Source organism: Cicer arietinum, chromosome 6 (assembly GCF_000331145.2).
Source record: "Cicer arietinum cultivar CDC Frontier isolate Library 1 chromosome 6, Cicar.CDCFrontier_v2.0, whole genome shotgun sequence".
NCBI lineage: Eukaryota > Viridiplantae > Streptophyta > Magnoliopsida > Fabales > Fabaceae > Cicer > Cicer arietinum.
The window spans coordinates 25763580-25779600 of NC_021165.2; the positions used below are offsets into that span (position 1 = coordinate 25763580).

General features: G+C 31.4%; 2 protein-coding genes across 2 annotated transcripts in view; one reads left to right on the plus strand and one right to left on the minus strand.

Annotated features, from left to right (window-relative positions):
- The window catches only part of LOC101502382 (probable inactive nicotinamidase At3g16190), a 3459-nt gene extending 611 nt beyond the window's left edge, over nt 1–2848 (plus strand). The window contains 5 exon segments of the mRNA XM_073369475.1: nt 1–68; nt 524–758; nt 1410–1526; nt 2532–2581; nt 2583–2848. The exon segment at nt 1–68 is cut by the window's left edge and continues 1 nt beyond it. Of these exon segments, the coding sequence (XP_073225576.1) occupies nt 1–68; nt 524–758; nt 1410–1526; nt 2532–2581; nt 2583–2669 (557 nt within the window). The 3' untranslated portion in view covers nt 2670–2848.
- Nucleotides 2849–4379: 1531 nt separating this feature from the next.
- On the minus strand, nt 4380–9556 carry LOC101502054 (cytochrome c oxidase subunit 5b-2, mitochondrial-like). Its single transcript, XM_004506834.4, has 6 exons — nt 9199–9556; nt 9018–9106; nt 8130–8180; nt 5760–5826; nt 5545–5624; nt 4380–4623 (listed from the first exon to the last, which is right to left on the minus strand). The coding sequence occupies exons 1-6, from the start codon at nt 9323–9325 to the stop codon at nt 4567–4569; spliced, it is 471 nt and encodes a 156-aa protein (XP_004506891.1). The 5' UTR covers nt 9326–9556; the 3' UTR covers nt 4380–4566.
- Nucleotides 9557–16021: the final 6465 nt, after the last annotated feature.

Genomic DNA, 16021 nt, shown 5'->3' on the forward strand with positions numbered 1-16021 from the left:
AAGAGATTGTCCCAAACGTGATTAAGGCTGTGGAAGTTGCTAGACAGCGTGGGATTCTCATAGTTTGGGTAATAATTCTTCAATCCCTTCCTTTATTTGTTTTAGGGTATACCACCGTTTTAATCCTTGATGTTTTTGTGAGAACAACAACCTTAGTTCAAAAGAAAACAGATATGAATAACACTAATAAAGAATATAGAAAATGATTACAGAGTTTGACCAATTGTGTTTATGTCTCTGACTATAGAGCAATTGTAGTACGTTTTTATTATTTCAAGCTTAATGTTATAGATTTCAATTTTTGTTAAAATACTAAGTTCAGTTTACAAGATTACCCTCTAGCGACCTGCATACTTATCAGTAAACCATGATCCATACCCAACATTTTTCCCAATTTTAGCCTTCGAAATGAAGGAATGAAAGAACTACTTGTATTCTTGTAGTCGCTCAACCTCTTGATAGGTAGATATTCAAGAAAATAGTTCTGTAATCTTTGAATTATATCTCTCTCAAAATGTTACAGGTAGTACGAGAACACGATCCTTTAGGAAGAGATGTTGAACTCTTTCGCCGACATCTATATACGTCAGCGAAAGTTGGTCCAACCTCTAAAGGAAATGAAGGTGCAGAGTTAGTTGAAGGGTTGGTCATTAGAGAAGGGGATTATAAACTTGTGAAGACAAGATTTAGTGCATTCTTTTCTACACACCTACATTCATTCCTTCAAGGAGCAGGAATCAATAGTCTGGTGATCACTGGTGAGTAAACATTTCTAATGCATAATGCGAGCTTGCAATTTTTTGTTTATGTATTCACTTAATGTATGCTCTCGATTTCACTTTTGGACGAGGCAAAATCGATTTTGGAGGCGTGGAATTGATTTTGTCATGTTTGAGTGCTATTGAGTAGAATCAATTTTGCCTGCATAATTGATTCTAACTTGAAACTAGGATTTGTAGCTTTTGACTTCAAATGTGATTTTTCAATTGAAATTTATTGTTTTACTCGAATATATCTAAACATAAATCACTTTAAATTTAACTAACTTTTAACTAAAACCAATTTAGTAATCGAAAAACTACACACACTTAGTGTATGTTTGATATCACTTTTGGACAAGGAAAAATTGATTTTATAGGTATACAATTGATTTGGGCATGTTTGTATGTCCTCGAGTAGAATTGATTGTGCCTTAAGCAATGATTCTAACTTAAATTGAATTTGGAACTTTTGTCTCTAGAATTGATTTTTTGCCTCAAACTTTTTCGTTCTAACTAACTTTTACCCAAATATATCCAATTATAAATCGTCTTACATTCAACTGATCACTTTTAGCTTGAATCAATTTTACAAAATCAATTTATATTACCGCAGAACCGAACGTACACTTAGTGTAGCTTTATTTGTAGGTGTTCAAACTCCAAACTGTATCCGGCAAACTGTCTTTGATGCTGTAGCATTGGACTATCAACCTGTAACTGTTCTTGTTGATGCCACAGCAGCAGCCACACCTGATATTCATCTTGGTATGTATTATCAATTTCTTGAGTCTTGCAATTTGCCAGAACTTTATTTGGACGATCATCTAAAAAAGACTCACTGTTGGCATATCACTAGAATTTAGCCATTGTATAAGTTGTACTATTATTAGAAATTTAGAGATTAAAAAGTGTTGATATTATTGTCTCAAATGGGATAGTGATATGACATGAACAGTGATTATAAGTGAGGAAGTGGGAGGTCGTCTCTACTCTTATAAGTCAGTTTTGTAAGGCTAAGTAAGGTATAACTTACATTCTTATATGATATTAGAGTCAATTATAAATTTGTTGAGCCACATATTACTGGGCCACTTGGGTCATGCTCCAGATGTATAGTTCTATTCTCTAGGTGTGAGGAAGCGTGTTAAGAGTCCTACATTAGATAGTGAAATGGCTTGAATAGTGGTAGGAGGTATTTTGCACCTTATACGTTAGTTTTTGTAGATTTAGTTAGGTCCAATCCAAATTCTATTGACTTTATAGATGCGTAATTTAGTTAGCACCACTTTTGAAATTTGAGTGTTACATTATAAATATGGAATGTATTGATCATGAATGATTGCATCAAAATTTTATAGAGATACTTACATATTACCCAGGAACTAAATCCTCATATCATCGACAGGATTCAAACCACATTTGCGAGAGAATGAGTTAATCATTATGAACTGGACCGACCTTCGTTAGTAACAAAAAAAACATATATATCCCTTTGTTTTACAATTCAGTTCGTTATTTTGTATGAGAGGAGTGTAATATTATCATAAGTGTTGACATGTTTGTGGAGTTTTGGACAATACAAGTGTATCATAGTTTTCTCCTTCCTGAATTTACATGGTTGCACTGCAATTCTTTTAATCCATTTCTTTGCGGCTATGTTCCGATACTCGAGATCAAAGCAGGTAATTTTTTTTTTTTTTAAGAATAATTTTATGATCAAAGTTTATTATGAGATTTTAATGATGACCAACATTTGGGTGGTGGTTTCAGCCAATGTGTTTGACATGAAAAATATTGGAGTTTCAACCCCAACATTGCAAGAATGGAGTGAATCCAAAGCTTGATCTGTATGAACCATGCAACTTTTTGCACCATGTGCTGTTCAATTTCAAGACTCAAAGGTGTTGATGTCTTTTGGCAAGTTATTAAACTGTAAAGTGCACTAAATTTATGTAAACTTACTTGGTTGTCAGGCTGCAAAATAATTGCTCAATAGTAAATACTCAAAGTTGGTTACTGAAATTGTAGCATTGTATCAATGTATTCCTCCTATTATCAATTTCAAAATGATCTTTTAAATTGCAAAATATGTCAAGATTTGTTATCAGATGTATCTTTGAAGGCATTCACTTAGTACTAAATTCATGAAGAACGAGCCTTTTTAGAATAATGATAAAGTGAACAATAAGTGGATATTTTCATACAATTTCAAGGACAAATTTAGCATTGACTGATTTTGTATTAACACCATTTTATTGTACAGTATTGACATTTTTTTTTCCTTGCCCAATACGCTTCAATACATCACGTGGTAAATGGTAATATACCACTGGCAATTGTATAGAAATCCAACTATTTGATCTTGTTTTTTGTGAAAAATTACCAGTAAACTATGCAAAAAAAAAACAAAGTTAAGACAACATTCCAAAAATATTATGCTTTAGTCAGGAGGTTGTGCTTGGCCTCAAAATGAACAACCATAAGGTTAAGATGAAAGTCTTTGTCGACTTGAGTCGAAAATCTTAGTTAAATTTTCGCAACCTACACATTTCCACATGATAAAATAAAAAATGCTTTTATTTATGAGTTAAATTTGCCTTTCATCTATGCTAAGGTGTTTAAATTTTTTTTAGCATGTTAAGGTGTTTTATCATAATGCAAAGAGGTAAAGTGATTCATAGTGAAGTCAAATAAAAAAACGAGAATCTTATTTTTTTTTAAAACACACTAGACTACATAAAATGATGGTGACTTTGAACGGCAATTTTTCTTTTTTTATAAAGAAAATTTTCGATTAAGGAATGACCCCAATTTAAAATAAAGAAAACCTTACAACTTATTAAATCTTTATAAAAATTACATTTTTCTCTCTCCAATGACAGTAGTTGAGATCAAACTCGTAACCTATCAGATTCAACAAGTGTCGTTTTACCACTGACCAAACTATTGGAATTAATGATGAGAAATCCTTCTTGCCATTTAACTTATCCTATTAAATAAATTTCCAAATATTTTTAATAACTTTTTCATTTCACTCAGAAAGCAATTTATAAAAACACAACTGTAAAAAAAAATCTCCAACTCCAAAGCTCCTTTAAAACCTTTAATAACTTTTTCATAGACTTAAGAAAGGGATCTCAAAGAGACTTATAAACTCTTAATATTTTATTAATTTTGAGATTTTTTTTTTAAACTTTAAATTTTATTTTATTCAAAAATAATTAAAAATTACTTTTTTTTCTCAAAAAATTATAAGAAAAATAAAATAAAAAAATAAAATTTTTTTCTCGAATAAAAAAAATTATAACTCATATTTTATCAAAAAAAAAATCAAAAACTTTTTATTGGTGAAAAAATTTAAAAAAATTGTCAAACTTTAAAAAAAAAAATCAATTTTCTTTTTTGAAAAAATAGACCTATAGACCCACAAAATTTTGGAGGACTTTTAGTGTTGAGAGTTTTTTTTTGAGAAGCACCAATAATTAAGAGGCTGTCAAATAATTAACAGCTCTAAACACAACCATAATTTAGGTGCTCTAACTCGGTTTAGGTTTTTTTAAATTTAAACAGCTTTAAGTTGTTTAGTTATGACATGCGAACATAATTTGACAGAATTGATGATTCAGGCAAATGAGCATCCTGTTTCAAAATAATCACAAAAACTTTCCATGTCAAAAGTTGCAACACCACAGGAAGTAACATCAAAACCAAACATAGGCCTCAGGATTTGGAAAGGCCACAGTGTATGCGAAACAATGTCTCCATCTTTCCAGAGTTTATTCTACAAGAAAATTTGAAGGAGCAATTAGTGATGATGATCATCGTGTCCATAAGGTGATCCACCAGGTCCTACCACTTCGAGCTGTTCCGAAAATAAGGAGAGTTTATAGTTAGCATCATTTTGTAAATAGCCAGTTGATTAATATCAAATAATGTTCGAAATAATTTATCAGAATTCAATTAAAGTTTGTACTGTCATAATTCATTCATGAAAAAGCTGGGCATATACAAAAGTTTAAACAAACCTATGCACTCTCACTGTCATAATTCGTTTGCAGCCATTTCAATAAAAACTTGCAACAAAATATTTAAACGTAGGCATACACTGTATGGTGTTTCCAAACCAGCCACCAGTTCCCAGATGCATTCAAGCATTGATGAGCAAAAACAATTAAACTCAACTTCTGGTAGTTTTGAACTACTCTATAGGATGTAATTGATGATTTGGGAACTTGTTGAACAGTTTGGAAATAAAATATAATGATTTGGTCCAAGATAATCTTTGCTGTTTGACTTTTCATTGTTTTCATGAGGTTGAAACACAGATTCAAGAGAACTTAAACCAATATATGTGCTCTGAATAGTGACTGAGGTAAAACATTGTTTGAAAGGCTCTAACTTCCACATTAACTAATTAAACATGCCTTGAAAAATTAGAAATTATCCTACAGAAAACATTTAAACTAACCATATAATCATACTTAATTCTAATCAGGGCATCAAGATCAACATTTGGAAACATTTAAAGCCAAAGGAAGAAAAAACATCATATAGAAGCTGTATTCTGTGAGACCAATACCAAGCAAAAGTCCTTGACAACTAGTGTGTGCACATGCAAGCACAAAGTATGAAATTTTCAGTTACCTACATGCATATCTTGGCTTTCAACTCCACACCTTAGTAACAGTACAAGATATACTAAATGATTCTAAAATATAAACTAAACTTACCAAAAAATACTGGAATAACAGTAAAGACTTACTAAATCCCATTATCAACTTACCACAAAATACTGTGCACACACGGGACATTCGTGAGGTTTATCTTTCTCCAGCCAAAACCAGACAACATCGTGCTCATCCTCTGCAATCAAAACAAGTTGTTCACCTCCACAACACCATAACCAAAATTCTACCGTTTTTCATCACCTCCAGAAGAAATTTGTACGCAAGAAGCCAAGAATACATTAAGAGAAACAAAGAATACTCTGGAACTCACCGCCTTCACCACCTGGGCATCCAACTATCCTTTTACCATAGTAAGATTTAACAACAGCAGGTTCGTCCTATGAATCAAAACAAACAATTAAAGTAGATACATGAAACATATTCAAAACCATTATCTACTAATATTACGGCAATGTAAATCTGAATGAACCATTTGGAGAGAGAGAGAGAAACATAAATACTACGATAAGAATATAGCTCTTTTCGACAAGTGAAAAACAAAAATGGAAAATGTTAAGAAGCAAAGGTATGCTATTTTGGTAAGGTAGACAATTAAGTTTAGACAATCTCAAAGCCAATGACACGGCATAAAGGCATTGGATCCTTCTTGTGAGAGGCAGGTGCCCCATGGTTGGTTTTCCAGCCTAATGCTTATTCTTGATATTTCACAACCACACATGGTGAGTTAATAAATGACAGTTTGACGCATAGACTGACAATTTACCACCATTACCATATAAAAATCGTCAAGCTGTGTTACATTTTGTAGGGACAACTTTACGTTGGCTGGGAATTGCTTCTTAGGAGGATCATAATGTTATCCCTAATTCAAAACTGATGTACATATGTATTTATCACAGTATCATTTCATTTCCCTTATTAACTTACATTTTGTTGGATACTTAGGTTCCATCAATTCAAGCAAGCAAATCAGCAACTGTGTTAGTGACTCAACAGTTAACGGTTGTTCAAAAGTAGCTAACTGAATTTAGGAAGAATCATTGGACTCAAAATATAAATGATGAAATACACGCATCATTGCTTTTAGGCTTCCTAGCTGCTATTTAGTATGCTGGAGCATATATATATAATAAAACATAAATAGGCATATTTATCTTATAAATACGTTAACATTTTGAAATTTCAATTTAGGGAGGACCAATACCTCAATGCAGGAAAATTACATGGACCAACTTTTAATGGACAATTGCGATCAAAACCTCACCAATAGAAACTACAGGAGCTAAAATCCAGACAAGTGAAAAATAAAGAAACCACTAATTTAAGGGTAAGAACCAAAACCCAGATGACTGAAATTAAAGGGACAAATATTGCAAGAAAAATAATGGAGACTAAAAATAAAGGGACAAATAATGTAGAAACTAAAATCTTGTGAAAACCAAGGATTATCATCTAGTGAACAAAATTGTTTATATCAGTAGCTTTTGAAGGTACTGGCCTCCAATATGTATGCTGCACTTTAAGCAGCAGAAACATAGAAGTAACTGTCATTAATGTAACTGTTGTTGTGTTGTTTTCTAACTGCCATGTAACTTCTAAATATAGAGAATAGGAAGGGAAGAGATGGGAGGGGTTTTGTTTGGTTAAGGGTGGGTTAGGAGAGACTAAACTCTCTAATTCCTAGAAGTTGTTAAAGTTATTGACAGTTATCATATTTGAATTGTAACAATTTGTATATCTTCCTCCACTAATAAACAAATCTGCTTACTCCATAATACAGTTCTATTCATCATATGTTGCCTTGTAATTATATCCCGAACATATATACCAGATTTATCAAAACACTCTCTCTGTCTTTAACACTCGAGACTTCCATCCATCAGTTCACAACATCTTAACATTTTCAGATAAGTAGCTTCAAATGCCAGCAGCAATTACAACCATCTCACTCTAGTTACATAGAAAATAAGATATTAACCAGGAATTATTACAGGAAAAAACACATTACAAGTTTTCCTTACTTTCAAAAGAAAAAATAAATCTACTATTGCATATGGACAAAACCAGAACAGGAGATGCGATAAAAATAAAAGAGTGCTACCAACACTCTCTTCATTACTATTGACTGAAATTTACGTGGGTTCCATGAATTTATGTGGAACCCACAAAAATTTAAACAAATAATAGAAATAGTGTTGAAAAGAAAGTGTCAAAAGAGTATTGGTAGCACTTCTCATTGTTCTCGAAATAATATAAAGAACATCGTTGATTCAATCAAAAATGCATTTAAAGAAAAATAGTTCTAAGGAAGGATTGGAAAGGAAGGAGGAAGGAAAAGAGAGGATAGTCCCCCAATTTGAATGGAGGGTTTATTTATCTCATATTACAAAATCCTCCATATCTCTGTTTGAGAGTTTGGAAGGGAGGCTATAAAATGCTTCTAAAAATAAACTAAGATTGATTGAATGAAATGTTATATGATCATATAATATTATTCTTTTGATTTTTCTAAAATCTCATATATATATATATATACACACCAAAATATCAACTAATCGCTCCCTTAAAAAAACTCCAAACCCCTCCATCCAAACATATCGTTCGTTTTCCTCTGAAAGAACATAAAAGAAATTACACATTACCATAATTAAAAGTTGAAAAGATAAGAAATAACACTAACCTTAGTGCCGAAAGGACCTTCAGGATGGTCAATTTCAAGAATATCCCTACCCTAACAAAAACAAACAGACATGTCAAAAATAAAAACAAAAACAAAATTCAAATGCAAAAAGCAGTGTATTTATGTAGCACGAAACTTCAGATTAAAGTCGTGTCTGGTGTCTGGTGTCTGCCATCAACATAACAGTGACACAATTGATTACATTCAGACTGTTTAGATAAACAACTTAAATCAAACACTTTATAGTATAAATGTTTATCAAATACGTGTTATATAACCTATTTCTATAAAATAAAATAAAGTCAAACTATTTTTATATAAACAACAAGATGTTTTCATAAACTATCCAAGATAACTTATGAAAATAAATTGAAAACAATTTATAGACATATAAGCTCTCCCAAACAATTTAACAAATGTTCATGCTAGTAGATAAACAATAATAAGTCAATCAAACAAACCCTCAATCACTTTTATTTTCTCAAAAGGGGATATAAGGTTGACACTTGACTCGATGGCTGAGGTGGGAGAGTTAAGGAGTGGACTGATAAAAGAGGTTAGGGTTTGATCCCCACCCTCAGCATATTATTTCAAAAACATTGGTTGTGACAAAAAAAAAAAAACTTCTATTTTCTCAAATTATTATTTTCTCAAAATATTATCGGTATCAATGTACATGTCAATACTTCATAAGCTCTATCTAACTATACAACAAAGTTCTCAACCTATAAAAAGAACAACACTTCAATGAAGAGGTATTTCTTCACTATTGAATTACAAGCTTCCTAAGAACACACAATAAGTTAAATTATTTTTATAGGGGAAAAAAAAAAGAAAAAGAGAATTCTCAAATTTTGCCCTAGAAAGCATTAAGAGAGAGAGAGAGACCTCAAGTTGAGCCTGAATCTCCTCGCGCTCGTGACCAGTAGCAATTGGCACTACATCCTCAACCTTCTTTTTGATAGCACTACTGTCATCTGCAAAAAGAAAGGAAGCACAGTGTGAAACAATAATAATCAAAATTAAGAAACAGCCATTGAGAAACGAAGTGTAGAGAGAGAGAGAGTACCGGATTGAGTAGAGAAACGGAGGGAGTGTAAAGAAACAGCGACGGCGGGAGAAGGAGATCGGAGAGAAGAAGAAGAAGAAGTTGTTAGGGTTTTGAGTAATTGTGAAGAGATAAGTCTCCGCAACATGATTGATTGATTGATTGTGATCTCAGGTAACGCCCCTTTCAACTTCTCTTTTTCTCTATTGTGATTGTGATGATGATAATTAAATAGAAGAACACTGAACTCTGAAGACAATGGAAAATGGAAAACTGGAGTTGTCTGTTTGGAACTATCGGTGGTGGCGACAACGGGATTGACTTTCACACGTGCCACTCAATTACCTCAATGCCAGACCGCTATTTGCCGCTCAAAAACTCACCACTATTTGCCTCTCTTTTTATATAAAATAAAAATAAAATTAGTTTAAAATTTAAATACAATGTCACTCTAAAGAAAAATTACTCTCCAATCAATCACATCTATTAAAACCATAACAATATTTAATTTTTATAATAATTATTGTCAAAATTATATATAATTGATTATGATGTATCAATTATTTAAAATATTTAATTGTATGAAAATTAAATAGAAAATAATAATGGTCATTCTTTAACATAATAATAATATTTTTTTTAGACAAAAGTATAATAACAATTAATATTAATAATATAGACAAACACTAACTATTGCTCTAAGTAGGGATGGACAACGAATGATTTTGGGCAGTTCTTGATCGAAAGTTGCCAACTGAAATAAAAGTGATGAGTATAAAATGCAGCCCATTTTCGTCCATTTTTAGTGTCGTTTCAGCGGAGCGCGGTTTGGTCAGGTGATAGTTTCGATAGATCGGTTGATACGGTTTGTACTCTTTTTATAGTAGTCAATTTTGACCTTTTTCTTATCTGATGCGACGATCTCTATAGTCAATGGTTGCTCTACAATCAAGTGTACAAGAAGGAAGAAGACAAGATGTGATTATTGAATATTTGGTAGTATTATTTTTCTTTTAAAAAGTAAGTATTTTTATAAATTAAAACAACATATAGTCTTCACCTAATATATATATAAACTTCTAATATATCTTCATCTTCTTTATTATAAGTTATTCTATTTGGACAATTACTGTTACTAGCGGTGAGTTTTTTAGCACCCGAATCTACCCAATTGAACTCCCACAGAATCATTTTTCACTTTAAACAAAGTAACAACCCGTTTCTATTCATCTAAATAATTGTCTTCGTCGTTTTATGCCGTTTTCAGGTGGTGGCGAAATCTTGTCCACCCCTAGCTCTAAGAACACTTACACTTTTCTCACCTATTTTGGATCTTTAAATGAACGTGGCTCAATTTTTTATATTACTTCACACTTCTCAATTAATTAAACAAATATATTTTTTAAATATTCATATAGTATGCATCTAATAATGTGTTTTTGGTAGTAGTGAACATGCATCACATATATGCTAAAATGTATGCTTTAGGCCATATCTATGAGATATGTATTATTTATTTTTCTTTGTTTAAGACCACTACTTAGATGATTCTACTTGGCGCTACCACTCGACCCCCCACATGTACCTTTCATCGTCTCAAAGATATATAAAAAGACTATTTTATCTTATTTTTTTATTATATATAAAAGTTTTAAAAAAATCATTATTCACGCACACTTTGAAACGTTGGCAAAATTTCTACATTTTTTAAACTTTCAAAACTTTTAAAACAAATAAATAAGTTTGTTTCAATTTTTTAAAACTTTCAAATAATACATACTTTCAAAATAAAAAAAATTCAAGAAATTTCAAAACTTTCGATCAAATTGAAACCTCCGAAATAGAAAAACACCAAACTTTCATACTTTTTAAATTTCAAAAATTTGAAAGTTTTCAAAACCTGATTTTTAAACCTTTGAAACTTTGAAAAATTAAAATTTTCGAAACTTACATTTTTTAAACATTCGAAAGTTTTAAAAGATTCAAAAAATTTGAAAATTTCAATTTTTTTAATTATTGATATGATAATTTAATTTTATAGTGCCTAGAACCAGATACGTGAATAGAGAAATTATTTGTACTATCGTCAGCAACATAGGTGATAGAGTTCTATCAACCGCATCATATCGACAAATGAATGAGCTTAACCATCCACCTCATCATCATCATCGTAGACGTAGTTTTATGTCTCGTGACCTTGACGAGGATGCTCATAAGTCTGAACAGAATATTCAGGAGACTGGATAGATGAACTACGAGGAATGCGAGGAGCGGAACTTGGGAGAGCAGATTCAACAGCTCATATTTCCTAGAGGACCGGTATTGACACAATCATGTGGCTCAAAGGACATCGGAAGGAGAAGTATATTTTAATTAATTAATTTTTTAATTAAGAAAAATTATATATTATATTTATTGTAATGAAATTTAGTACATTTTTATTATTATGATTTTTAATTACTCATAGGACTGTGGTTCGTTGAAGATGATCACACATGGCTTGAAACTGAAGAAGTTTGTTGAAGTACATGTACCAGATATTGTACAACATTAGATTCAACAATCCAAATTGATTCATCTATCTTCAGCTTATTTGATGATGACCGACGTTGATCTCCTATATAAACATTGATCTCATATGTCTTTATTGAAAGGTGACATAGAGAGACCAGTTTGGTTCATATGTCATTTGGAGAGATGACAATCACACTGGACGATGTCACGACTCTTCTTGACGTTTCTCCATATGTTAAGTTCTTTGATGCACCAATAAATATGAAAACTAATAATGTAGTGATTGTTGCACATGAGCTGTTGAGAACAACCTTGGAGAAAACAGCTGCTAAGATAAATTTTAATAAATATGCACAATATAGACTGCAATGGTTGCATGATTTATATAAATTTTTCATTCAAACTAACATTTTTGAGTGTGCTGCTAGAACTTACCGCTTACACTTGGTTGGCAGCAGTATTTTCGCCGACAAGACTCACACTTGTGTGCAGGTTAAATATATTATTTTGTTCATTGATTTAGAGCGTTATAAGGACTATGCATGGGGTACCACTGCATTGGTATGACAACCTGAGAGATGAAGTTGTTCACGACACTACGCAGTTGAGAGGGTATAGAACCCTATTACAGGTATATGACTCATATTTAGTTGTGGTATTAATTTATTAAGTTGCATTTTAATTTACTAATTGTCTTTTATTTTTGGTGCAGTGTTGGATTTACAAGCACTTTCCTAACATTTGTAAGCGGTGCGATAGTGAAATGGTTCATGTGCATATTCCAAGAGCCCGTTGCAAAACACGTTGTTGAAGGTGGGTTGCTAACGTATCAACGGAGACTTTGTGCTATTTTGCTTGTAGATGTATTGTTTACATCATACAAGATGACTGAGCTCATCATCCTTTTGAAGCAACATCGATGTTCTCCGACTACCTTCATTGGGTGTAGTTTCAGTCTCATATCTACCGGAGCGATGTCTTTGATAATTTGGTTGCATTTAGTGCAGTCAATGTGACGTTCCTCTAGTGCCAACCAATTTAGATTTAGAGTGGCAAAATACTATGAAAGCATGTATAATAACAATTCAGAGTCTATTGCCTCTAGTGACATTTCCTAGTGAGGTATCTGAGGACTCCCTGATAGTCCACCTGTTAGCCCACCTACTACTCCACATGTTGATTCACATGTTCCATTATTTTCTGCACAAGCTGGTCCATCTTCAGCACAAGATCATAGAGCATTTAGGCTTTTATAGAGGGCCATACAAATGGTAAATCTAGATGGTAAAGTTCATATGATATTAAGTGAGTTACTCTGCATGTTACCGAAAGACCATTAGTAGATTGTGTTATGTATGATAAATATATTTTGTATTATGAAACTCAATTCTAATATAAATTTTCAAACATCAATATTGAAATTCTATTATACAAGTAAATGATTAAAAGTTCAACTTTAACTCGATCTCAAAAAAGAGGCAACAAAGCTTCACACATACAACTTAAGATTCATTTGATGAAATACAATTGTTTGAAAACTTCACACATATATATTAATCTTTATTTAATGAAATACAAGATAATTTGATGAATGTTGGATCTATGTGTTCTCAATGCTTGAGACGTTCTGCATAAGCTATTTCCCATGTCTTTGCACCATCACTATAAAATTCTCTCCATTTATGTGAGGTAGGTGGCAAAGAACAACCAAACTTCAATTTTATCTGAACAAGAAAAGAAAATATTAAACATTAGTTTACTATTAAACAATGCTAGCAATCATTAATTATACATGTACCCAATGACTTTCATTGATAAATCCAATTGATATTAAAGAATTAAGAGAAACATCATTTGATGATGGTTTATTTAGCGGAAAGAATGTCATATTCAAATTATGACACAAGAACAACATTATATCATGTCGCCATCACATAACTCAACTCTGTTATAGTCATCCACTTTTCTTTTTCTTGAGATATCAAACTAGAAATCTTCAATGAGTTATGCATTATTTCAACGTTGTCATGGAAAACATTAGAATAAAGATTCTGATGTAGATTGACCTCTTTGTCTAAATGTCTTCGAACTAAAAGTCAAAATTCTTCAATCCAACCTAATAATGCTATAACCGTGCGATAACCACAATTTTCATCAAGCACAATATTTACTATGTCAACGATACACCAATGAATAAAAGTAGGAAAATGTTTATTAGATGGTTGCTTTGTAGAATGCTAAGATGGTTGCTTTGGAGATCCGTGAGAGACATCAACATACTCCCAATATGAAGGATCCCAAGAAGCATCAAATTATTTCCTCTTTTTAGTAGCTCCCTTGGTTTTCACTTTATTAGGTGTTGGACGCATTGTTGTTGTTTATAGAAGTACAATTTCACGCACCTTTGTCCTGAAAATCCTTTGACCAACAATATCGTGTGTCTTCATATATGCTTTCATTGCCTTCCACTCTTCTAAAAAGTCATATTGTGATAAAGATTCTTCATGCTCCAATTCATGTTCCATACTTAATTTTCTTCAAAAAAGAAGAATGTTATATAAAGAGATGAGAGTACCAGATATCTACAAATTTGTCAACTCACAAGCACAAGGTAACTCATGAGTTGTTCTGATTGAGCAACCACATTTGGTTTTTTCAATACCTACAATCTTTACCCTCTTTAATTATTTATCAAATTGTTTTAAACATTTCCTGAATACAACTTTGATAAAATGATGAATTATACATGTGCTCAACATCGATAATGGTTTTCTGAAAAGACGTTTTGATGCTACACATTTAATTCTTCAACATCATATCACAACATTGCAACTTTTACACAAATCTCCATTACTAGTTTGCAACATGTTTTTCAATCTCCAATGAGCTGATTTAGTTCTACAAATTAATTAAAAAACACAACTTAAAAAAATCACATAAATTACTCAATCATATTTCTAGAACAAATCATAATTTAAAAGTACATGTCGGTCGTTGTATTCCTTAAATGCATCACTCTATTGGTCCAAACTCGGACAAATCTTTCTTTGTAAGGTGTGAACTATGAATCTTCAACATAATCAATAAAAATGATAATATCGGCACACACTAGCTCAAAATGTTGCAGGTGATGATTAATTGAAGGAAAAAATATGACACCAATAACATTCATCATGACAAGATCTCTATCGATCACAATAACTTTAGAAATTAAACTCTTAGAGATGTACAATTATCTTACTTTTTCAAATGCTCAGATGATGTTTTTCTATCCCTCTTGTTCCAAGTAAGCAAATGCAACAGAAAATATCAACACAGTAGATGTTACACTGACAATTTCAAGCAATGGTAGCCAATATCTACTTGTTTTGTATGTGTTATCACACATCAAAGTAAAATGAAACGTGTTCAACAACTTTATACAATCATGATGCTTCCAAAATATGTCTCTTAGAACATCTGAATCATCTCATCTTCTTGTCCAATGCACATAATTTTCACTTTGTGTTAACTTCAATAGATGATGCACATCTGTGTATGAACCTCTCAAAGATGATCGATAATTATCCTTAATTTATATATTTGAGTGAAAACTATGAGATTCTCTCTTTTAAAGCATTCAATATAAATCTTGGCGCAAGTTTATATTTTTTCATGTCATTAACAAATTTTCTCCCATCTTCATTTAAACGTCCCAAATATGAATAGCCGTCTAAAGTATCCGTTAAATAGTTATTGCGTGTTCCACATCGAACACTAATTTTCTATCATTCACTAATAATTAATGGTATACATCTGAATTTGAATGGAAAATTTTCCTTATGAGAACAAGTTAATGTTGATTTAGATTTAGATTTATATTTATAATTTATACGTCTTTCATATCTCAAAACTAATTTGTCTTTCAATAGTTTTTGCCTATTCGAATACAGTCTCTCGAGAGGAAAATATCTACAAAATATATTTCAAATAAAATATCTATTTATATATGTGTATACGTTAAAAACCAAAACTTATAAATATCAATTATTATTAAGATTACCTGATCAGTCATGAATTTATCTATAGAATCTCCGATCAATGTAGTAGGAATTTCAGCTTCAACTGTATCCATACCTAATTTTAAAAAATATATTAAATTTAATTAATATTTATATTATAAATACAATATTTACAATAAAAAAATTTAATTATTTTAAAATAAAATTTATATTTCAAATATTTGAGTAAAATTGAAAATTTTCTAAATTTTCATAAGTTTCAAAATGTATAATTATGTTTTTAGAACTTTGTTTTTTGAAATGTCCTTATTTCGAATATTTAAAAGTTT